Source organism: Electrona antarctica, assembly GCF_951216825.1.
Source record: "Electrona antarctica genome assembly, chromosome: 4".
In the NCBI taxonomy this organism is placed as follows: Eukaryota; Metazoa; Chordata; class Actinopteri; order Myctophiformes; family Myctophidae; genus Electrona; species Electrona antarctica.
Genome location: NC_136809.1, coordinates 14,484,873 through 14,509,450, shown reverse-complemented (window position 1 = coordinate 14,509,450; position 24,578 = coordinate 14,484,873). Strand labels below are relative to the sequence as shown.

Below are 24,578 nucleotides of genomic sequence, written 5' to 3'. Positions count from 1 at the left end.
AAATGACTAAAACAGCAGATATACATGCTCACAACGTGTCACAATGCAGCTCATTGTGAGGTGGTAGACATTTTGCAAAAACATAGTCGTACAACAAAGAATAAAACGGGGAATAACGGGTTAAAATTTCTAGAACATCCCACAATGCAACGGGCAGCCAGTATTCCAGACAGCTTCCAAACTGACTTCATGTGTTCTTTGTCTCATGACTTTCATTTGTTAACAACCAGGGCTCTCTCTCTCTCTTTCTTTCCTTCATACTCCCTCTAGTCCTCCTGTGTGTCCTGTAGTGTGGTTTTGTCGCCAGCGGGAGAGCAGAGCGATGAAGTTGCTGCACTTAATGGCTGCCAGGAGGAGCACAAGACGGGCAGTGCCAAGGTAAAACACACACCAACCTACAGTATGCACACACAGTGTCAGCATGACTGCATTTATCACTGACTAATGTAAACACTCTCTCAAGTATCTGCCATTGACCCTCTCTTTCACTCCACCCAACAAACCCTTCCTCCCTTCTCCGTCTCTCTCTGTTTCTTTTTCCTCTTCTCCTTTTTGTCCTCTTCTTTGTTTTTTCACCTTTCTTCTTCTTCTTCTTCTTCTTCTTCTTCTTCTTCTTCTTCTTCTTCTTCTTCTTCTTCTCCTTCTCCTTCTCCTTCTCCTTCTCCTCCTCCTCCTGTCTCTCTAGTTTGTTCCAGGCCACAGCCCCAGGGCACTCAATGGTCTGCTCAGTCCCCCACTGGAGGACCCCGTGCGTGCCAGCCAGAGTTCCCTGTGTGACATGCTCCAGGACAAAGAGAAGAAGACCAGCACGGGCACTGGGACTGGCATTAGCCTGGGCATGGAAGGGGCCACAGGCGCTGGCATGGACCACTCTGCCCTCATCCCGCTGCGTGCCAAGGACTTCAGAGAGAAGAGCGACGGCCATTTTGTGGACGTTATCAAGGAAGACAGGTGAGGTGACATTTATCAAAATACTGTTATTGCTGTTCGGAAATGACATCACGGCCTGTCTGTTATACTGATTGACGATGACTAGGTGGATGTTTTGACGGCCTACAATGAACCCCTATTCTTTCCGTGTGCCAATTCACATTGACATACCAGCATTATTCACATAACTGCTTCATTGTCGCTATTGTTTCAATACTGTGCCTGTATCAACAGAAAATGTTATAGACACCAGAGAGGAAAAGTAGAGGAACAGGCTCCTGTATTTGCCATGTCATCACAGCAGAAGCGTGTGTGTAGGGTATAATTTATTATGTTGTGTTAATAGTGAACATGACCATATATTCTTCGGCAGTTAATCCTCTCGAGAATTCTGAACAAGTTCAATGGCTTTCCTTTATGTCTACAACTTTCTACAACATTCAAACCGAAGAAAATAAAACACTAGATTTCTTATTTACAAGTAAGCTGATCATAAATGAGTTAGGTAAGGTAATGTAAATTTCATAGCCATCTAGTCTGTGGCCACATTGAAACAGAATGTTACAAAGTGTTCACGTGGTTCATGAGTCAGTTGTTCCGATACCGATAGGTTACTCGGGCCGATACCACCCTCAAGTACTCGTACTCAGTACTCAGAACCGGCCCCGATACTCTGACCCGAGTACCAAAACATCCAATTGACACTAGGCTGAACGAATGCAACGGCAGTAATTCTGCCCCAACACTGCAGCAAATCGCCAAAAACAGCAGACCTACAAGCATAAATGACAACTGACAAGTGTAGGCATGACAATGACATTAAATTGGAGAAAAAGGGGGTAAAATAAGTGGTTACTCAACGAAAATTAAAATTACTCGTATCGGTACTCGGTATCGGCAAGTACTAAAATTGAAATACTTGTACTCTTACTCGGTCTGAAAAAAATGGCATCGGGACAACTCTAAGTCACACTTGCTTCATCAACATCAGCATTTAAGGATTCATTGGGCCTCATTCATGAAGTGTGGGTACCAGATCAGATTCATGAAGTGTGGGTACCAGATCAGATGAAGTGTGGGTACCAGATCAGATGAAGTGTGGGTACCAGATCAGATGAAGTGTGGGTACCAGATCAGATGAAGTGTGGGTACCAGATCAGATGAAGTGTGGGTACCAGATCAGATGAAGTGTGGGTACCAGATCAGATGAAGTGTGGGTACCAGATCAGATGAAGTGTGGGTACCAGATCAGATTCATGAAGTGTGGGTACCAGATCAGATGAAGTGTGGGTACCAGATCAGATGAAGTGTGGGTACCAGATCAGATGAAGTGTGGGTACCAGATCAGATTTGATGCTAAAGCACATACAGGAGTGTTTCCACGAGCATCATCTGATTCATCATTCCTATTCCTATGGTGATCGTTGGGTACACCGAAACTCATTATGCTAGCTCTGATACACTTGTATATGGCAGAAAACATGCATGGCTGTTAATGCCTTTTTCTTGCTGCTAAATCAATTAAAATAGTGCCAAACCCCGAACTAAATGTTAATGTGCAAAACATTTTGTCAAAACATATTTAAAATAAATCAATATAAAGCGATGACCCATAATATTCAGATAATGGCATGCACTATTAAAAAAACCTGTTAAAATAGTTCAAATAGCACAACATGTAGATGTAGATCGGCTAGTAAGGGTGGCGCAAGATGGAGCCCCAAATCTCTTTGCCAAAAAGAGATCATCGTGACCTTGTGCGTCTGTTTAGTCCATAAAGTGTTGTAAAACTTGGCATGCATGAATCTGCCACATCCCATTATGGGAAAGGTTAAACAAGATTTCCTAATAATAATAAAAAAAAACATAATATTTCAATAGTATTGAATATATGAATATACTATATGTAAAACATGTAGACTGGCATAAATGGGCATGGCCCGGGGCTTCAGCCGAGCAAAATGGCGGCACTGAGCCAAGTAAGTCCGATAACACCCCACAAGGCCCCCATTGTTAACATTTGTGAAAACGTTATAAATGAATAAAAGTGGCCGTGTGATTATGGAAGGCCGACCGACAGTCAGTATGAAAAGACTCAGTTCTTCCTTGCCCCATGACAAACATTTACACAACGCTTTGTGTTGTACTTGTTATGCACATCTGTTTGGAAGTTATGCACTCTGTTTATCATGTCCCCTTCTAGACTAGAGTAAAGACCATGGGGTCACCAAAGTCAGTAGCATTATTCAACATGAAACTAGACACCAGATTTCACGGCAATCCAGTCGGTAGTTTTCTAGATATATTTTTGGGGGCCAAAGTGTCGGACATGGCCGTCTGCTGCTGTCTAATGCTTAATTGGTGTTCCGTCGCACGCCGGTGTCAGTATCACGATCTACAAGCTCACAACGTATCGCATACACAATGTTGTGAGCTTGTAGATCGGCTGTTTTCACCCTGAGGCTATACCGTACGATGCCGCATAAATCGGGCTTAACAAATGGAATGAAATGGGAATTGAGAGAACAGTGGAGAGGGAGGGGGAGCAGAGAGGGGGGAGAGGGAGGGGGAGCAGGAAGGATTATCGCCACATACATAACTGTTGTGCGGGCGTGAACATTTTGGATACCGATGGCGTATCCTCGGGTGAAGGTCAATGCAGGCGATAGGAGATAGGAGATTTTGTTTGTACGCTCACATAACTACTAGAAACATGACCAAGATTGTGGTGTTCCAGCATACACAAGCAATTTATCAGTAATATAATTTAACAAAAAAGGGGGTAATTTGGTGTGTGTCCCTTTTAAATTTAATTTCTGTCAAGAGGTAGGGATGTAGAATGACTGGATAAAGGATTATTTTAAAGCATTGACAATTTCACATACTGTAGGTGATTTTGCAAAATCCTACTTGCACAACATCCTATTAAAAAACATCAATACGGTACACCAAGTCTGTATACTGTATAATACTACTACTACTAATAATAATAATAACAAGTAAGACGCGCGAACGCAGCTCGTAAATTGCAATAACAACAATTAGAATAAATTAGGTACTTTTTTAAGATTTCTTTTAAGTTACGTTTTATTTTTAAGTTTTTTTTAAAGTTAAGTTGTGTGTGTGTGTGTGTGTGTGTGTGATACAGCTGCGCCCTCTGGTGGCGGGCGGGTGGTGTTACAGCGTGACACAGACACACAGACAGACAGACAGACAGACATGTTCTGCTAGATCTCATAGTTAGTGCTCACTGCGTTCGCAATCACTGCGTTCGCAATTATACATACATTATTTACTTTTTTTTTTTTTACTTTTCTTTTTTTTTCTTTTTTGGGGGGATATTTAATCGTGACCCATAAAAACAGGTCTCAACCTTGTGTTTGGTAACACTGCTACTATTATGAATATGATACTATTTGTGCCTTCCATTCCTAGCCTGATGAAAGACTACTTCTTTAAGCCTCCCATCAATAAGATCAGCCTCAACTTCCTAGAGAGGCCCCTGGAGACTGCCTACCGCACCAGCTACCAGGAGGAGGTACACATGCACATGCACACACACAACCATATGCATGCACGCATGCATGCAGATACGCACACACATAAACAGGGTCGTAAATGTTGCAATACCACATTGTAGATATACTAGTACAAGTTACAAGTAAAAGGCCTACATAATAATAATAATAATAATAATAATAATAATACAAATGTTGACCATGGCGAAGATTCACCACCCAAAAGCAGATGTCGACAGGTTGTATCTACCACGATTGTCCGGAGGACGAGGCCTATTCCAACTCGGACTGACCCTCAAGACGAGTAGACGACCACTATTGGACTAGACCTCACAAAAACAGCTGATCCACTCCTCCAAATAGTAAAACGTCAGTTCTACTCCATCACTAAAAAAGCTGCCAAATTTAAGAAAGAGCTTGATGCCCCAGAAATCCCACCAACTGAAAATGAAGTGACTACCACCTATGCCAAACGAGTGAAGCAGAAGGTAAAACACTTTGGCCAGCAACAACTGCAGAAGACCTGGGAGGAAAAGGCAATGCATGGGAAGTACCCAAAAAAAGAATGACAGGCTGAGGAGCACTGGACTGAAAGCAGAGACCGAGAGCCTGATAATCGCTGCACAAGACCAGAGCCTCACAACCAGATCTTATCACCATCGGATCATCAAATATGAGACAGACCCACAATGCAGAATCTGTGTCAAATATGAAGAAACCATCGACTGGCTAAGACTGAGTACATGCTGTAGAGAGGCGCAACAAGGCAACAGCATACCTGCACTGGACGATCTGCAGGAATTACAACGTCAAGACGTCTACGAAATGGTATAACATCAACCGAAACCAGTCTCTGAGAATAATGATGTCATGATGACATGCCCATCCACACTGACGGAGAGATAAAAGCCAACAGGCTGGACATCGTTATCAAAGACAAAAAAAGAAAAGAGATATATGCTCATAGACATGGCAATACCATCTGAAAGAAACATCTCAGTGCAAGTCACAGAGAAGCTGTCAAAATACCTGGAGATTGAAATCAGCAGGATGTGGAATATGAAGACCGAAGTAACACCAGTTAGTCATCGGAGCTCTTGGACTCATGAAGAAGCTCATGGAGCTCATGAAGAAGGGAATAGAAAAGTCAATCGAGTGACATCTGCCCCATAGCACCTTAGGTCCATAGTTTGGACACGGCTCTAGAGCATTAAAACAAACAAAATAATAATGATAATAATTATAATACATTTTAATTGTATTAAACTTTTCATTCACAGGGAGTCTCAGAGTGCTACATAGTTAAAAACATATAATCTAATGAATCGATCATCAAAAACATCAAGCACAAAAGGATATTGCTGACAATTAACATAAAAAGCCATAATAAGGTTTTTAGGATTTTCAGAGTTTTATGAGTGAAAGTACAAATGTATTGGCAATGAACATATGTACTTACCATTAGTAATAAAAGTTAAGTGCTTGAGTAAATGCAGTTACTTTCTACCACATGCACGCACAAATCTTTTATGTGGAGAATCCCTATTACAGACGATGGAGAATTGATTGGATGATGGGGGGATTTCCCCTCATTAATTAAATATGCATTAATGCATATGCATTAATTAATTAAAAGCATACGCATAGTGGTTTGTGTGTGAGTGTGTAGAAACAAATGTGTACACACACATGATATGCAATACACATTCATAAATGTGTACACATAACACTTCCACACACAGACATTGGTAAGCCAGTTTAATTTGGGCTCCATTGACCTTACTATGTTACTGCCCCCTGCTGTTATAATAGTGTCATTACATGGGTAAACTGAACACATCTTTCTCTCACATTCAAACTCACTTCATTCAAAAAACATAACCTTCACTTTATCTAGTACTCTTAACAGAAACTTTATGCTTTATAAAAAAAAAATATTTCAATATTTTGAATTATTTCTCCCCAGAAATGGCCCCCCATTTTTGGTACTTGTTTGAGCTCACAATACCACACAGGAAGCATACTCTGTCACTGTATACGGATAACACCCTAGTAGGCCCTCTCTCCCACTGCCTACTGCCTCCTCCTCCTTCCACGGCTCTTTCCCTCTTTTTTCAGTTTTTCGTCCTTTTCTTTTTTTCTTCTTTTTATTCCGCCATATCTTCTTTCTTTTTCTGTTTTCTTTCTCTTCGTCTGTACTCCTGTAAGTAATGCCTTAGACCATTCTCAAAGATAAATCGTCAATAGCAAATGTCAATAGACATCTAATAGACATTGATCAGTGTGTGTGTGTTTGAAAAGAAGCAGGAAGAAGCTAATCCTTATAATATCCTACCCCTTCATAAGTTTTATATGAACACGGAGTCCTATCTTCTGCCCAGGTGAAGAGGCAGGTGCCTCTGCAGACGTTTGCCAGCACCACCTTCAGCTCCTTCCTGGACGTTCTTCTCAGCTGTTTCGTCTTCTTGGCGCTGACCCTGGCCTGCTTCCTGCCCACCCTGGTCAGCCCGGCCACCACGGGCCCCCCGGCCCCTACCGCCCTGGCTCTGGCCCCCCTGGCTGGCCTGCTGGAACTGGCCTCTCTAGTGCTGTCCATACGGTGAGGAGTGGATACTAACGCACAGAACAGAACGCGCAGAAAGTGGGAAAAACATTTCTGCTCTTGGTGCTTGCACATCAGTGCAAGCATACTTTCATTAGAAAATAGAAATACATTGTATTTGCACAATATATCAGCATCATACAGTATAACTATGTTAATGTTGCATAATTATCTGGTTGCGTAAAGGAAGGATACAGAAAAAAACCAACTGTTAATTCAACCATGAGACTGCACAAATGGAACCAAATGGAACTACATTTGTACACTTTCATGTGCCTGTGGTTGAGAGAAGGAAATAGAGCATAATGTGTGTGAACTCTGCAGCTCCTAAGTGCATGTGTGCGTGTGAAGTGAATATGTATCGGGACAATGAATGTTGATTGTGGAGAGTCAGGGGGACCTGCAGCTGCTTTTTTGCTTCTGTATAATGATGTTTCGTGTTGCCACAAATTTACGTCATATTTGGCGGACATTTGACCTAATTTCTCCTTTCATTGTCAATGGCAAATATTGAGACGTGTGCCCAGCCAATCAAATCATCACATTCCGTGCTACACACACACACACACACACACACACACACACACACACACACAGACACACAGACACACACACACACACACACACACACACACACACACACACACACACACACACACAAAGCTGTGCATAGGAGGGGCTAGCACCTCTCAAAAATAGCAGATACAAGCTCACAGCGTGTCATTTTGTGCCGCGCTGCAAGCTTGTACAACATGTTCGAAAAAGTGTGAGAACTACTGATTTTAGTCATTGGGCCTCAGGTCTCAGTGGGTGAAGGCTGAAGAGTGTTGGCATGGCAATCCATTTTTATCTGCTGAAAGCCTTTCTTCTAACAAGGCCAGGGCTGACACCCCTCTCCTCTCTTACAGTATGGTGTTCTATCTGGATGAGGTGATGAGCTGTACCGATTGGCTGCTCAGGGTGGTCTCTGGTTGGATCCCTCGTCACGTGATCGGGGCCGTGCTGGTTTCCCTCCCTGCTGTCTCTGTGTTCTCCCACTTTACCTGCGGCCTCCACCTGCCCCTCCAGGTAAAAGGGTGTGTGTGTGTGTGTGTGTGTGTGTGTGTGTGTGTGTGTGTGTGTGTGTGTGTGTGTGTGAGTGTGAGTGTGTGGATGCTGGTGGTGGAGTTAAAAGAAGGACAATGCTGACTGAATGGTCATTAAGGGAGGGTTGACAAACACACAAACCTCCCAGAATGGTTAAATGGAGCAACAACTAAACAACAAAAAAGCAGGTCTGGTCGGGCAATATGTCTATTTAACCACTTTCACCCTGGTGTCCCTATTTTGGGCATTGAGACCAGTAGACTCGCATTACGTAGCATTAGCAGTGATAGGAACTGGAGAAGAAAAACGTAAGTTACGTATGTAACTATGGTTCTATGAGTCCCGAATGACCGCCAGAGGCGGTGCTTAAGCACTGAATACGTCCCTTCGCGCATGCGCCGTCGAGTATTTTATACCAACAATGTCAATTTTGACCCCATGATGACCCGGAGTCGTCTATATCTTCCGGCAGTCTACAGGGGTTCAGTCCCTACAGAATCTTCTCGCGAGACCACGAGGATTCTGAGTGACAAGAGTGCTCTGGCGGTCATTCGGGACTCATAGAACCATAGTTACATACGTAACTTACGTTCTATTTCGTCCCTGCTGACCGCCAGAGGCGGTGCTTAAGCACTGAATGACTTATACCAGCAAAGTCACGAGGAATCCTGATCCCAAGCCATAAGGAGTAGAATCGGAGGACTCTCGTAAGAGGACCACGTCCAGCGGGTGGGGAGTGGCAACACTCACCCAGTGGAACATAGAAAACTCGCTGTGATGCCCATGAGGCAGCGGCAGATATATTCCAGGGGTACTTCCCTCGGGGCAGCCCATGATGTGGGGACGCTCCCGTTAGAGTGGCACCTCACGCCAAATGGTAGGGTACGATTACTCGCCCCATACGCGTGGTTAATGGCATCCACAATAGTGTGGGGCGGGCGCTGTCTGGAGAGAGCACCGCCTTTGAAAGGGCCATCGTCACAACGGACCAGCCATTCTGACCGCCGAATGCATGCGGCAGGTCTAACAAGCGGCTCTCAGGGCCCACGTTGGGCGCAGTAGTTCCCGCTTGTCAATCCACTCTCCTGGTGGAGGGCAAGACTGTGCTAGCCGTATAGGCTGGTTGAGGTGTGTATGTGACAGCACCCTCAGGAGGAACACTGTGTTCGGCCACAGAGACACTCAGGCCGTCTGAGCTTTGCTTCAGACGCAAGTCACTGACAAACAGGGCGTGCCGCTCACTGACACGCTACGTTGAGGTAATGGCCAGGAAGAATTCAGTCTTCCATGACCCTCTAAACTCCGCCCGTGCCAAGGGCTCAAAGGGAGGCCTGTATAGACCATGCCGCACTAGGGAAGAGCCTGTGCCGGAGTTCTCAGGGCTCGTAGAGGATGCAACCTCAGAGCCCCCATCAGGAAGAGGGACACCAGACTGTGGCTCCCCACTGTGGCTGTGCGATATTGATTCTAGCATATCGACATGATATCTCCCCTACTTATGCTTTTAGAGTAGGAGATCGGCCCTCGTCTAGGAGGGACTGCGGAACTCCAGAAAGGTAGGCAGAGCAGCGCACTAGGTCTTTGCTCTGACCCTCACGTCAGTTGGAAATAGATTCCATCGGTTATCGTACCGTAGTCTGATGGATGTCATGGCACCTTTGAATTCAGGGTGGCATGCCTGGCTGGTTCCACACAGCTGCTCGGCAGCGGTTCAGGGCTGCCAGCGGTCAAACACACAGTTGGGGGCGTCGAGCATTTGAATGCCATATCCGACCGCCTCCCAGTTGAGGAGACCTCTGTCGAGGAGACGCCATGGCGTCCTCCGACTGGGTCTGTTCAGCAGAGGAAACCAAGTACTTCTTGGCTGGAGGGGGGCAACCAGAAGTATGGTGTGACCCTCCTAAAGAACTCTCTGAAGCGCTGGTCGTATCAGAGAGGCAGTGGCAAGGCATATGCAGTGCCTCTGGCCAGTGCGCATTTAAAAGGATAGTGCCCTGTGGGCGGTGGCCTACTTAGGGCCATGTGTCGGAACGATGCAGGTCGTTCTGTTCATACTGGCTATGTGGCATGAAGGCCTGCGGGCTGACAGCCATTTGTGGCGTTCGGGTTCTATGAAACCATCGGACCATTGCGTCCTGGCCCGGAGGGCTGGATGTCTCCGTTAGGGAGAACCAGGGAGGTTAGCGAGTCAGCGACTCTAGGGTGAGGAGGTCCACCTCCGCTCTGCCGAGGTAGCCTCTGATTAGTGTTCACCACCATTGGATGGGGTACCGCTCCCCTCATGGAAGCTTTTGATGGGAGAGAGCCTACCATGTAGTCCCGCTCTCCACTTAGATAACTTGCCCATAGGCTGATCAGGCGGGGGGGGGGGGGGCTGCCCAAGTCAGAGGGTCCATAGACACCTACGGCGGCCAAGCAAACGTGGCCCTGCCCGATGACTTACATGATACACGGTCGAGGTGTTGCCCGAACGTATGAGAATGTGCTTGCCTCTCAGGTACGGCAGGAAGTGCTGTAGAGCAGAGCATGAACTTCATAACCCTGTTGGGTCCCATCAGTTCAAGACATGTCGACAACAGTCTGTCTTGCGTCACGAGGAAGTATGTAGATCGGACTTCCCTTGGTGTGACTGAGGATCTACGGCCTCTGTTGCGCCCTTGGGCAGGAGGACACATCACTCCTGGTCTGATACTAGGGCTCTCGTCATGTTGCTGATAACGGCCATTTTGACCCCGCCGGATATGGGGGGCTGGCGTCAGAAGGCACTGCACAGCCCGGAGAGCACAGCTGAACCACCTAGTGCTCCTGGCTCCTCAGGGAGACTACGGAGAGTTGGCCTAGGCTTCTCAGTCAGGCTTGACTGTGAAAGCCCGACTTGGCGGGTGGCACCGGTTCCTCTGGACGGGGCAGTGCACACCAGTCACACCAGCTAGCCCAGGGCGCGGACGCTACTGGTTGCTAGGTGTTGGCCATATGCTGAAGGAAGGGAGCGTGTACGCTGCCTGTACCAGCAGAGGCTTTAATCTAGATCGGCATAGTGCGCACCGGTGCACACCAGTCCCAACTAGCCCAGGGTGCGGACGCTACTGGTTGCTAGGTGTTGGCCATATGCTGAAGGAAGAGAGGCTCCTCAGTCAGGCTTGACTGTGAAAGCCCGACTTGGCGATGGGCTAGAGCTAGGATGGACATCAGCCGTCCTCTCTTTGAGGACATGACACCAAATGCCTCCAGTGACGGTGAGGGCTGACCCGCGTCTGAAGAAGGCGCTTGGAGGATCCGACTGCCTACTGTGGTATGACTAACAATTAGCGTTCCACGGCTATGTGCATGAAGGTGCGCATGGAGCCATCTCGGCCAGTGGGTCCTGAGCTGAGAAGTGGGAGGCTGGCTCTGATGCCTGGGAGGCACCGTCTTCTGCATCTTCCTCATAGTCATGGAAGTGCATAGCTTAAGCTGTCGGGGAGAGTACATCGTCCTCGAGTCAGCTGTGGCATCGGAGGGGGAGGCACTCGAACCCTCCGAGGTGCCTAGGTGTTATGTTAGGTGAGCATGGACCTCATGTGGGCCAGCTCTGCAGATAGCTGAGTCCTCTCAGATCTGCTGTGGCCGGCGGTCAGACCTTTTCCTCCTGGCACACAGGGCAGGACCAAGGTCGGCTCACGGCTGAAGGGGAGCTTCACACGAGGTACAAAAGTGGGAGCTCTCCATTGTGGTGGCACCGGCTCCTCTGGACGGGCCAGTGCACACCAGTCACACCAGCTAGCCCAGGGCGCGGACGCTACTGGTTGCTAGGTGTTGGCCATATGCTGAAGGAAGGGAGCGTGTACGCTGCCTGTACCAGCAGAGGCTTTAATCTAGATCGGCATAGTGCACACCGGTGCACACCAGTCTCAACTAGCCCAGGGCGCGAACGCTACTGGTTGCTAGGTGTTGGCCATATGCTGAAGGAAGAGAGCGTGTACGCTACCTGTACCAGCAGAGGCTTTAATTTAGATCGGCATAGTGCACACCAGTCCCAACTAGCCCAGGGCGCGGACGCTACTGGTTGCTAGGTGTTGGCCATATGCTGGAGGGAGTGCGTACGCCGTCTGTACCAGCAGAGGCTTTCGAGGTACAAAAGTGGGAGCTCTCCGTTGTGGTGGCACCGGTTCCTCTGGACCGGCCGGTGCACACCAGTCCCAACTAGCCCAGGGCGCGGACGCTACTGGTTGCTAGGTGTTGGCCATATGCTGGGGGGAGGAGGCGCGTACGCTGCCTGTACCAGCAGAGGCTTTAACTTAGATCGGCATATAATGACTTAATCAAACAACTGAATGCTGCTATACCTGCCGCAGCATGTGAATATGCATTTACGTTTTATGCAAATGCTCATTGTAGCACTTTGAGATTTAACCAGATGTAAAGTGCGTCATAGGAACAGCGCACAGACGCTGCTGTTAGCTAGACTGTGCGACCTGCATGGTCGCGGTGGGGGAGGAGAGCTTGCACGCTACCTGTACCCCCAGCTGAGGCTTACTTCTAAATTATGATAATAAAGTAGCCTTCAGTCGAGGCTTGGACGCTGCTATGTAGCAGCTGTAGTGTTTCCTATGCGAACGTTTATCACAGCACTATGACGTTTATCCAAACTCCAAGTGCATTATTATTTATGTTTGCTAGTCCAGAGCGAAACAAAAGACACTTCCAATGCGCTAGTCAAGGCACTACTACGCATTCACGCTGGGAGGAGGGAGCACTAACGCTGCCTACACCAGCCAAAAGTTTGGTTAAATAAACCAACACAAACAAGTTTTGGAGAAAAGGCTACAGCCAATAGCTCCACCGATAGGGGCCGCCTGCTGAAGGAAGGGAGCGTGTACGCTGCCTGTATCAGCTGCAGCTAATAAACAGAACAAGCTATACACTAATAGCTGTTAATAAATGCTTGAGCTAACAAACGATTAGTAGCAAGTAACATCAAACTAGAGGCCGTATGCTGGAGGAGCGGAGCGCATACGCTGCCTGCCCTGTACCAGCTGGGCCAATAAACAGTAAGGCAAGCTATACACAGATCGCCGTTATAACAAATAGTATAATAAGCGCTTGGGCTACAACTACGGGTAGCAGCGCCAGTTAGAGACCCAATGCTGGAGACCAGCTGGGCTACTAACAACAAGACAAGCTATAGCCTACACGAATAGCTGTTCATAAACACCTTTAGCTTTAAGCTACTGGTAGCAGCTGTGAGCTACGCTGGCAGCAGCGCCAGATGCCCTGTGCTGGGGACCAGCTGGGCTAATAGGCCCCAAAGGTACCCAGGGGCACCTGTGGGGAAAAAACAAAGTGTACCCACTGTATACGCAAAAACTGTTAATAGAGCTTTGAGCTCCAGACATACTGGTAGCAGCATCAGTATCGAGGCCCACTGCTGGGGGCCAGCTGGGTTAATAACCAGACAAGCTATGTACACCAATAGCTGTTAATACTCTGAGCTACAAACTACTGGTAGCCACATCAATACCCTGGGAGGACGCAGGTAGCTGCTCCTGTACCGGGCTAATAATAACAAGTTGTTATTGTTATTATTAACAACAACAACAAGAAGACAAGCTATCCGCGGAAGCAGTTAAGCTTGAACGCTGCCAATATTATCGGCATTATGGCTTTGGCCAGCAAGGCTTGCCAAACAGAAAATGACACTTAGCCTTAACTAGCTTAACTTATCATAAGTTATATGCTGACTGCTGAGAGAATGGAGCGCCAACGCTTGCCATCAACAGCAGGGGCTAACCAAAGCTTGCAAGTAGCGTGTTTATCAAACGAAGGCAATATGACAGTGGCCATCCTTCGGCAAATCTTATAGTCGCTTATAATAAGCGCTAGCGTTCACAGTCGAGCAAACCTCGTATGCGGAGCAGGGAGGCGGCGCGAACGCAGACTCTACTCACAAGAGGTTATGCCATGATACAATACATCATATAATTTGAACGTCTGTTAGCGTTCACCGTCAAACAAACCTCGTATGCGGAGCAGGGAGGTGGCGCAAACGCAGCCTTTACTCACAAGAGGTTATGCCATGATGCAATATATCATATAATTTGAACGTCTGTTTAGCGGGGATAGCACCGCTTTAGACGATAACGTACCTTTTGTCCAGGGAGGTTTTGTTCGCCTTCATTACCGGCGAGAGAGATTGGACGCTACCGCGTCCACGCGAATCCAAATAAACTCCACTCATAGAGGAGTAAAAACAAAATCCATAGTCGCAGTTCCTGGAGGGCGAACAGCCGCTACTCCGACCGATTCGGTCACGGAACTACCAGCGACTCGGCAGACACCATAGGCTACATAATGCATTGCATAGCAACACATCGCAGCTCGGTGCAAACTTGGTTCTCACAGGCGAGCGAGAAGAAATTAGGGACTGAACCCCTGTAGACTGCCGGAAGATATAGACGACTCCGGGTCATCATGGGGTCAAAATTGACATTGTTGGTATAAAATACTCGACGGCGCATGCGCGAAGGGACGTATTCAGTGCTTAAGCACCGCCTCTGGCGGTCAGCAGGGACGAAATAGAACAACAATGGAGCTTCCCCTATGGATCTTGGCTCCAAAAATGTTGACGTTTTCCCCTCTCTGAATCCTGTATTTTAGAAGATTGCATTCTCGCATTTGCGTGCTGTGATTTATTCATGCTGAGCCAAGGTTACATTTCACTCTATGTACTAAGTTTGACTATTCCCTTCCAGCCTCTGGCTTATGAATGAAAAACAAAATAACTGGATGTGAAACTGTATTGTGTTTTTAGACCCACAACAGCATACCTTCCCATAATGCTTTGGGGGGGGGGGGGGGGGGCATTTCTGTCCCTGTCCTTGTTCTATTCCCGTGATATTATTTGGCATGGGGAATTCGTTGTGGGCATTTGAGTGTTATCATCTGACTGTGTTTAATCTATTTAATGTACGTTCATTTAGCTATTTACTTTGTGTGTGTTAATTTTGGGGAAACAAACCACGTGAGTTATACGAGTACCAGTAGTATCATACAGTACATCAGGAGTTGAGTTGGTTGGAGACACAATTGTGTAGTGTTGCAAATGAAGGAGATTTCTACAAACAGAAGTTGCTATGCCTGATTGAACCCACACACTAAATCAGATTTAGAGGAGTCTTGTCTATTTATTTATTTATTTAATTAATAATCACTTAAATTTAAATTCAGCAGGTATGTGGGGCATCAGGGTAGGGATAAGGTTTGCTCATCACCACGGAGTCGGAATCAAATCCTCCAAGGTACCCCCGGCTTGGCTGGGTTGTCCAATGAATGTTTCACATGGTGGGAAGCTGGCAGGGTAGAGTGATCTTTGTCACTCACTACACTACACTAGTGACTCCTACAGCTTACAGCAGAGAGCAGAACTGGGAAGGATTGCGTGTTAATTCCTGCATTAGTACAACTCTTCACTGTCGAAATAAAAAAAAACGTTCGCTCTGAAAGAATATATACCTATTCAAAGATTTGTGCCGCATTTTTACGATTTAAAAAAAATAGCAGACCTACAAGTTTGAGCTCTGTAGATCTGCTATTTTTCAATAGCTAAAGTATAACAGAATGCTTGAAACACCAAAAGGGGTTCCCGTACAAAGATCTGCAGGTGGAATACCCATCTCACACAAACATTTATTCCCATCTTTATTGGCTGCCAGTAACAGTCAGTACCCAATTAATTACAAAGCCTTTTTTAATAAATACAAATAACAAATAATAACATAGAAACCATGAATTGGCCATGCCATACCACACAATACATAAGACTTGACTCACTCCCCATAATTGTATGTAGAAAAATAATAATTGCCTGTTCACAGGATGTGGGATCTCATGCCATTATTCAAATTAAAATATAATCAGCACCTCCTGTTCCATGACTAGGGACACAGTCTTACTATAGATTAACTACAATTTTAACTAAGCAAAAACAAACAAACAACAAAAGAAAATTAAATTGCCTGCCATTTCTCTACTCTTATTGTTTTGTACATACATTCTTGCCCAGTAAATCTTGGTGAATGCACTTGTTTTCTTCAGGTGACCATGTTCCTGTGCTGTGCCACTATCCTGGCAATCGTCCAGTACTGTAACTTTTGTCAGCTGAGTTTCTGGATGCGCTCTGTCCTCGCCACTGCTACAGGTGCCATCCTGCTACTGCTGCTCTACTGCCCCCTCCACAGGAACAGGTGTGACACTACGCCATTCTACACCAATCTTCAAACACACACACATGCATGGGCACGCAGAGATGGGCAGTATTTGAAATACATACAATTTGAAATACTTTTATTGTAAATACAGAAAAGACGTGTTTCAAATACATGTATTTAAAATAACGGTAGTGGGTCGCACACACCAAGACTGCAGTTCAAATCGTTTATTTCATATTTGAACAATTGAGGACAAACGTTTGGGCTATCCAGCCTTCATCAGTGGGATGACTGACTGATGAAGGCTGGATAGCCGAAACGTTTGCCCTCAATTGTTCAAATATGAAATACCGGTAAACTATATGAACTGCAGTCTGATATGTTTTTAACGGGTAGCGCACCTATAGTCAGAGCGCGGTGGTCACATGAAGAGAAATACATGTATTTCAAATACTGCCCAACTCTGCACGTCATCATACATCACATTCCGTGCCCAACCAATCAAATCATCACATTCCGTGCTACACACACACACACACGCACCACACACACACACACACACACACACACACACACACACACACACACACACACACACACACACACACACACACACACACACACACTTTGTATGTGAGTATACTATATAACCAGGTCTGTCTGCTACCTCACACACCACTCTCATCTCTTTCAGCTCCGGTAATGACAGCTCACCAGCGATTGGGTGAGTGTTTCTGTGGAAACAGAGAAGTTTGATAGATGAGTGACATTTTAGGGGTCAATGGGGGTTGAGGGTTTTCATCTCTCTCGCTCTCTCTGCGTTTTCTTCCCCTCCTTTTTTCTCTCACTCTGAGATGTTGCAGCAGTAATCGCCTGCTAAATGTCACCAGCGAAATGACTCACAGCCAAGACAAGATTTTTTTTCTTTTTATTAGAGCCACACTGCGACATTGCTGATGCAGAGAGAGATTGGCAAATCCATTCTTTCTTGACATTTTAGCCCTTATCCCGTTCAGTTTCTGAAGATGTGTTTAACCCATTTTGGGCGAGAACCCCTTTTGGTGTTAGCATTATGTTATGCTTTAGCTATTGAAAAATAGCAGATCTACAAGCTCATAGCGCGCCACCGAGTGGCGCGCTACAAGCTTGTAGGTCTGCTATTTTTGAAAAATCGAAGAACCACTGACATAGAAACATAGCTTTTTCAGAAACCTGTCAGGATGTAGAATACATTTTTAGAATCTGATCTCAGGTCAAAATGGGTTAAGGTTAAATTGCTGGGGGATGACGGGAATTACCTCTGCTTTCTATATTTCTATCCCTGCTTCTGGTCACACTGAGTTAAATATGACATGCATTTCCTTTTGGGAAACGTAGACTGTCTGATACTGTATTCTTGATAGTTATGTTTGATGATATCACAATTTAACACCCCCCTTTTTTTGAGGCCCCTCCTATGCCCAGCTTTGTGTGTCTGTGTGTACCCCATAGCAATGATTTGATTGGCCGAGCGCTTAAAAAGGGATGTAAGGACAGAAAAGTGAGGACGCCAAAAGTGATGATATATGATGATAAGATCGGCCCTCACTTCACACGAGTGTGATTTGTTTTTCTTTACAAATTGCATGTGTGATATGGTTGCATAAATGGTATAATGGTAAATGGTGTATTTATATAGTACCTTTTTCTAAGGCACACACACATTCATACACCGTCCGGTTCATTTATCACCTTAAATTTTACAGTTTTGCAGTCTCAATTTTGTCTGCTAATTCTTTGGTTTATTCACTTACCGGTAGTTCTAATTTAACTGGTTTATCCTGAATTGTGTATGAATTCTCTCTCCTGATTGGATTACATTGGTATCCTGACCTGAACATGTATTTTCTGTTTACTAATAGCCGGAGAAACCGGTAGAACCCTGCTACTACTAAACAACCACTCTATGTAGAGTGTCAGAATGTAGAGTTATTTAACTCTACGTACAGCACCTTTAATCACTTAAAGCAATGACACTTTACTTTGGTAGAGGTTTGGCTTGTGTAGTTATCTTACAATGATGTAACTCCAAACATTGGTGGGATATCTTCAAATAGCTGCTCCATTGATTCAACATAGGCTCCCTGTTTACTTGTAACATTGCAAGTAAAAGGAGAAATAGGTGTCAAAGTCACTCTTTTAGCACATGCAAAGTGGATTCTGACAATGTATAACAATACAAAACCTGGTAGTCATTTTTTTATATATAAATGTCAACTTCCTGTTGATGATAACCACATCAGCTTTGTTTTGTTTACGATGATTTGTCTAAAAGAGTCACTTTGAAACTTGCCATGTTAGATGAGCTCAGAGCTTGTAGATCTGCAATTTTTGATTGGTGTAAACCACTCCTACAACTGGCTTTGTTAGTGCAGAAAAAATGAGCATGGTTGCTATGTTCACCCTGTTCACCCGGGTGTGATTTCATTACGTCAGACATGATTTTTGAGTGGTGTAAACCACTCCTACAACTGGCTTTGTTAGTCTGTGCAGAAAAAATGAGCATGGTTGCTATGTTCACCCTGTTCACCCGGGTGTGATTTCATTACGTCAGACATGATTTCATTACGTCAGACAGGCTATATTACACATTATATTATCAGATTGCCTATAATGACATGTCCCAAAATGGCCCAATGCTTCTTCTTTTTTTACACTCTACAACTATCTCATTGACTCTTCCTGTTAACGTCCTCAGCGCTAACTTCACTGCCCTGAGTGATGGTTCAGCATTGACCACTCCAGAACCCAGCCACGACCCTCTGCCGCGACCTCTTGACCTCTTGCTCCCGGAGGTCATCCTGGCCTTCTTCCTGCTCCTTCTCTTGGTCTGGTTCCTCAACCGCGAGTTCGAGGTCAGCTACCGCCTCCATTACCACGGAAACGTGGAGGCTGACAAGCACCGCTACAAGATCCAGACCATGCGAGACCAGGCCGAATGGTTGCTGGGCAACATTATCCCCATCCACGTCGCTGAGCAACTCAAGGTTTTATTTTGACCCCCACATAAGCAGCTTAATCTCAGGGTTATGATAATACAAATTATTCACGTGCACACATTGTTTTGAGGATTTAGCATGCTAGGTTTTTGTTTTAGTAGCGATTTAGCGTACAAATATGTTTAAGATCTTCCTTAGTGACACAATCAATCACCTCTATCTTAATGTTTTCTCAGTTGACCCAGACCTACTCCAAGAACCATGACAATGTGGGTGTAATCTTCGCCAGCATCGTTAACTTCAGTGAGTTCTATGAAGAGAGCTACGAGGGTGGTAAAGAGTGCTACCGTGTCCTCAACGAGCTAATCGGTGACTTCGACGAGCTACTACGCAAACCCGAGTTTACCAGTGTGGAGAAGATCAAGACCATCGGTGCCACTTACATGGCGGCGTCGGGGCTGAATATTCAGCAGCTGGCCAACTGCGATGACCACGATCCTCACGAACACCTGATGGCACTGTTCAACTTTGCCCTGGAGATGATGGGCGTCTTGGACGACTTCAACAAGAACATGCTGGGCTTCGGTTTCAAGCTGCGCATCGGATTCAACCACGGGCCGCTGACCGCCGGGGTGATCGGCACCACCAAGCTGCTCTATGACATCTGGGGAGACACGGTCAACATCGCCAGCCGGATGGACTCCACGGGCGTAGAGTGCAGGGTGCAGGTGAGTGAGGAGAGCCACACGGCACTAAGTGCCATGGGCTTAAAATTTGACTACAGAGGTACCGTAAATGTGAAGGGAAAGGGGCAAATGAGGACCTTCCTGTACCCTAAATTTGGGGAAAGCCTATCGGGGAACCAAGACCAGTTGTTGGAGGGCAGCGGTGTCGGACCCTCGCCCTCCGTGGCCGTACCAGCCAATAAGACTTCAGAATCGGCCGCAGAGGCAACGGCTCAGATTCCCTCCTCCCATCCCACTCCTTCATCGTCCACCTCCTCTCCCTCCACATACGTACACCTACCCCAAAGCAGTGCTGGAGGACTTTCAGGAGCGCAGCCGGAGCGCGACTCATCTGAGCACACAGCGGAGAAGGAGGAGGGATATAGGGACGCTCGGCAACGCCCTTGCCACTCTCCTGCCCCCCCAGAACTACACCATGAGCCCACTGCCAGGCAGGCTCCCTCCCCGGTGCAGCCCGCACCTCTCGCACATCAGGAGGAAGAGTTTGAGGAAGATGATGATGAGGTCAATGAGCTTTCGAAGCTCAATGAAGAGTTCTACGCACGCCTCTGATTCGTCCTCCGGGTCACCCCCCTTGCTGCTCCTCACCGCTGTCTCTCAATGCACGTCTCACCAGGACTGTCTGGTTGTGTGTGTGTGTGTGGGTGAGATATCACCTTCCTTTATAGTGTGAGTGAGGAGGCTGCTCTTTTTTCCCAGAAGCTGTAGGAATGGAAGTGGGTGTAGGTTCCTCTTAATGGACACAAGCCATGTCTATTAGCGGCCACTAACTATGAGGGCTATAAATGTTGTTTTTTGTTAGAATGTGGCTTGGGAATTGGGGTGGTTTGGACCTGTGTTGAGCACAGCGAAACAAAGATGAGAAATGGCCAAAGGGGATAAGACGGAAGAGATTTGTTGTTGATATATATATTTTTTTCTTATATGTTTTTGTCATTAAGTGCCTTCAGGACTAGAACAATGAATGAACAAATATGTCTATTGAACAAAACAAAATGTTTTGAACACCCCACCAACAACACCTAGACTGCAGAACACTGACCATATTCATGTGGCGGTCATTTTCTCTTACATCATATAGTTGGGGACGGTGGGAAATCCCTAGCCCGACAGCCGACAGGATGGGATTTCCTAGGCGAATACCCCACCCAGAATATGATGTAAGAGCAACATTGGGCCATCGTGTGAATATGGTCAATGGTGTAGTTCCTTACTCCCTGCTTTTTTCAATGCAATTATTTGTTAAATTCTTATTGTTGTGCCATATATATTTTTTGTAACTCGATCAAACATTTTAACTGAGTTCAGAGGAAAAACAGAATTTCTAAGTGCCAGTGGAGCGTAATGGATAGAACGGGGAACTAAAAGTAGAATGAGCGACTGACTACAAGCAGTATTAATTTGTGTATTCTGCTTTGACATGAGGGCTTGATACAGTATTAATTTGTGCCAGTCTCAGAATAAAGGGACATATTAAATAGGGCCGGATAGAATTTAGTCTGCGTAGTAGCTACATTTACAAGTAAGCACAGGTCTTGCACAAACAATGTTTCCTCGGCCACTTGTATTGGTCATTAGACAGCTTTTTAATAAGACTGTTGTCGGTCGCAAAACAAATCAATTTAAATGACAGAATAGTAAGGGAATATATTTTCAAGGAAATGTGATTTTAAACAAATCATTTGGTTATCAGAAAAGCAGGAAGACACTTTAAAGATACTTAAATGGAACTGTGAGTGACAATCATTATGTACCATAGTAATGATCACAGACTTAAAGAGATAACACAGTGGTCCATGTTGATGTTGGTTAAATTGTCAAAGCACAGATTAGATGGCGACCTTGACATTTGTTGGTTTTCATTTTACCTGAGACTAGACAACATTCTGAAGTTCCATCCAATTGCGTCATTGTCCGTGACGAAGGTTTCTCTGACCATCTCAAGATTCAATCAGTAGTTGATCATTGTCTGCCTTTTGCTATTGTCATATGCTAGTCAAAGGGTTGGTATTTTGACTTTAAGAGGGCCTCTACTGTATCAATTTACTTAAATTGTGCCACTTTAATTGAGTGATCTAAAGGTGCAATGCAATCTATATTTTTCAGCTGATTCTTTTCTAGTGCCTCAAATTATGACAAACTGTATTTTTGATGTGTTTTTCTTTCAATATGTTTTTTATCACACTTGCGTCATGATGATGGATTATGATTGTATGTTTGAGGGAATGATGCCTTGTGCAGTTCTTGCTGTGACTATTTTGACAAAATCCATATATTTTCTTTCCTCTTTGCAGTTCTCTATTTCTCATCAACTCATTGGTTGGGAATAGTGTATAATAGTGTGCGCATGAAAGAACTTGCACCTCCAAATGTTTCCTCTCTGATTACTCCGGATTTGTCTTCTATTGTGAAACATCATGTTGGGATTCACTACTCTCTCCCATTTCTACTTTGCACGTACGTGCGTCCGTGCTTTCTCCCATTTCTACTGGAGGCATGTGTTCTTGTGCGTGCGCGTGCGTGCGTGCGTGCGTGTGCGTGCGTGTGTGTGTGTGTGTGTGTATACATGTTTGACAGAAGTTAGACTGCATATAGGTAGATAGTAATGTGCTGGATAAAGCAGGGCCTTGCTGAAACAATGAGGATGCATTTTCAGTCAACTATAACTATATATATTGTAGCATCTGACCCAAACCAAGACACAAGAGAGGGTATAGGAGTTGGCCTATATATATATATATATATATATATATATATATATACACTCAGTTTGGCTTTAATACTTCACATGATCTTCTATCATTGAATGTTCAATTATCATTAAGGATACATTAAGGATGAGAGCTGGTCCCAATTGTTTGCCTTGCAGATTTAGAAAATAACCACTTGGAGAAGTAGAGAGGAAAGCAAAAACAATAGTATAACATTGGAGAATACCCCACCCCCCAACCGATGCAATGCATTGTGAGATTGTAGATTAACTCATTTCGGAAAGATTTAAGTACACTTATGCTGGCTCTGATCTATAATACGATGGGAAACGGGAATGTTTGTGATTTTGAATGTGAATGAATGGTGATTTCTCTTCTTACTAGGCAACGTTCTGTCTCGCAGTACCATACTATTGTGCTTTCATTTGGTTTACAAATTTTATTCACTTAAAAGAGCTGAACTTTTAGTTCTAAGACTTATTTAAAAAACAGCATACATACAACATTAATATTGGAAGTGAAGCAATATTCCTGCCACTTTCAGAGGCAAAGCTGTAACTCTTCAGCTGGGAGGTCATTGAGTCTGTATTTACATTATTATTTATGGTTTAAATGTAATCAAATCTCTCCTTTCAGCATGATTTACATTTTTGTGAATAGAGAGAAAATTACAGGGTGAACATTTTCACAAGAAACATTTTTATAGCCAATTATTATTAAATGGCGAGTGTTATTAGGGCACAGAAACCATACTTTTTCCAGTTTGTGGCAGTTTCTTCTAACATGTATCATTCAATTGATTGAAAATAAGAAGCTTGATTGACTGTTTGACCACTACATATATTCAAGCTCTTAGAACTTTCACCTCAGCCCTTGTATGTTGAACTATATGCTTGGTTTGCTTGCCTCCACCAGATAAGTCTTCAAAAAGCTACCGGTATATGCTTTGCTTATCTGCATGATTTCTACGTTTCAACGATTATACAGCAACTGAATGGCCTTCACTCTACAAGTGTATCATTGAACAAGAATGTGTGCCAAATAGACAATTTTACCATGGGAAATTTTCAATCAGACATGCCAATTAAGAGAACACCTTGAGAAAACAGGTTTCGTATTGACCCTCTTTAGAAATCATTGTCACGTCAGTGATCCCAATCACTGAGGTAAATGATAACAAATGATTGCACACATCTTTTTACGATACTATTTGCTAGTAAATTCAACCCTCGTGTTTTGACCACACTGGGACAAAGTATTAAATAAGGCAGAGTTGGTTGATTTAAAATGTTTGTATTTGTTTTAATTTCATGAATCGGATGATATGTTTTGTTTGTATGTTTTTGTGCACATTACACGTTACATTATGTACATTTATCAACACATGATCATAATCTGTACACAATTGCACAAAGCACTCAATGTTTGTACATAATGCATAGGTATTATATTTCACATTATGATTTTTTTATACATGTGCATGTGCCAGATTTTGACATCATGAAAAACAATGAAGAAAAAAAGAATACATCTATTATCATTGTTTGTCTGTTTGAGTGAAAATGGGTGATGACTTCCGTTAGTCTTGTTTCAATGTTGTTAAAATAATCTTTAAAGCTGAAAACATGGGATCGATCAGCTTATTGGGAGACACTGCCACTCATCCCTGGTTTAAAGTAACCAGTTTGCTTGTTCAAACTGGTTACTGATCAAACATTCTCTCCTGTATGAAAGTTTACAACCAATCACTGACAGGTAGCAATGTCGAAAAAGGTGTTATGTGGATATTGTGGAAATTACAATTACCTTGGAACAATAAGA

General features: G+C 44.7%; 1 protein-coding gene across 1 annotated transcript in view; it reads left to right on the top strand.

Moving 5' to 3' along the window:
• Window positions 1–24,287, top strand: part of LOC306922275 (adenylate cyclase type 9-like) — a 51,970-nt gene extending 27,683 nt beyond the window's left edge. The window contains exons 3-11 of the mRNA XM_079499739.1: window positions 271–378; window positions 686–951; window positions 4,366–4,468; window positions 6,830–7,047; window positions 7,959–8,118; window positions 16,210–16,358; window positions 17,017–17,046; window positions 19,060–19,348; window positions 19,537–24,287. Of these exons, the coding sequence (XP_079355865.1) occupies window positions 271–378; window positions 686–951; window positions 4,366–4,468; window positions 6,830–7,047; window positions 7,959–8,118; window positions 16,210–16,358; window positions 17,017–17,046; window positions 19,060–19,348; window positions 19,537–20,598 (2,385 nt within the window). The 3' untranslated portion in view covers window positions 20,599–24,287. The remainder of the gene's footprint in view (window positions 1–270; window positions 379–685; window positions 952–4,365; window positions 4,469–6,829; window positions 7,048–7,958; window positions 8,119–16,209; window positions 16,359–17,016; window positions 17,047–19,059; window positions 19,349–19,536) is intronic.
• Window positions 24,288–24,578: the final 291 nt, after the last annotated feature.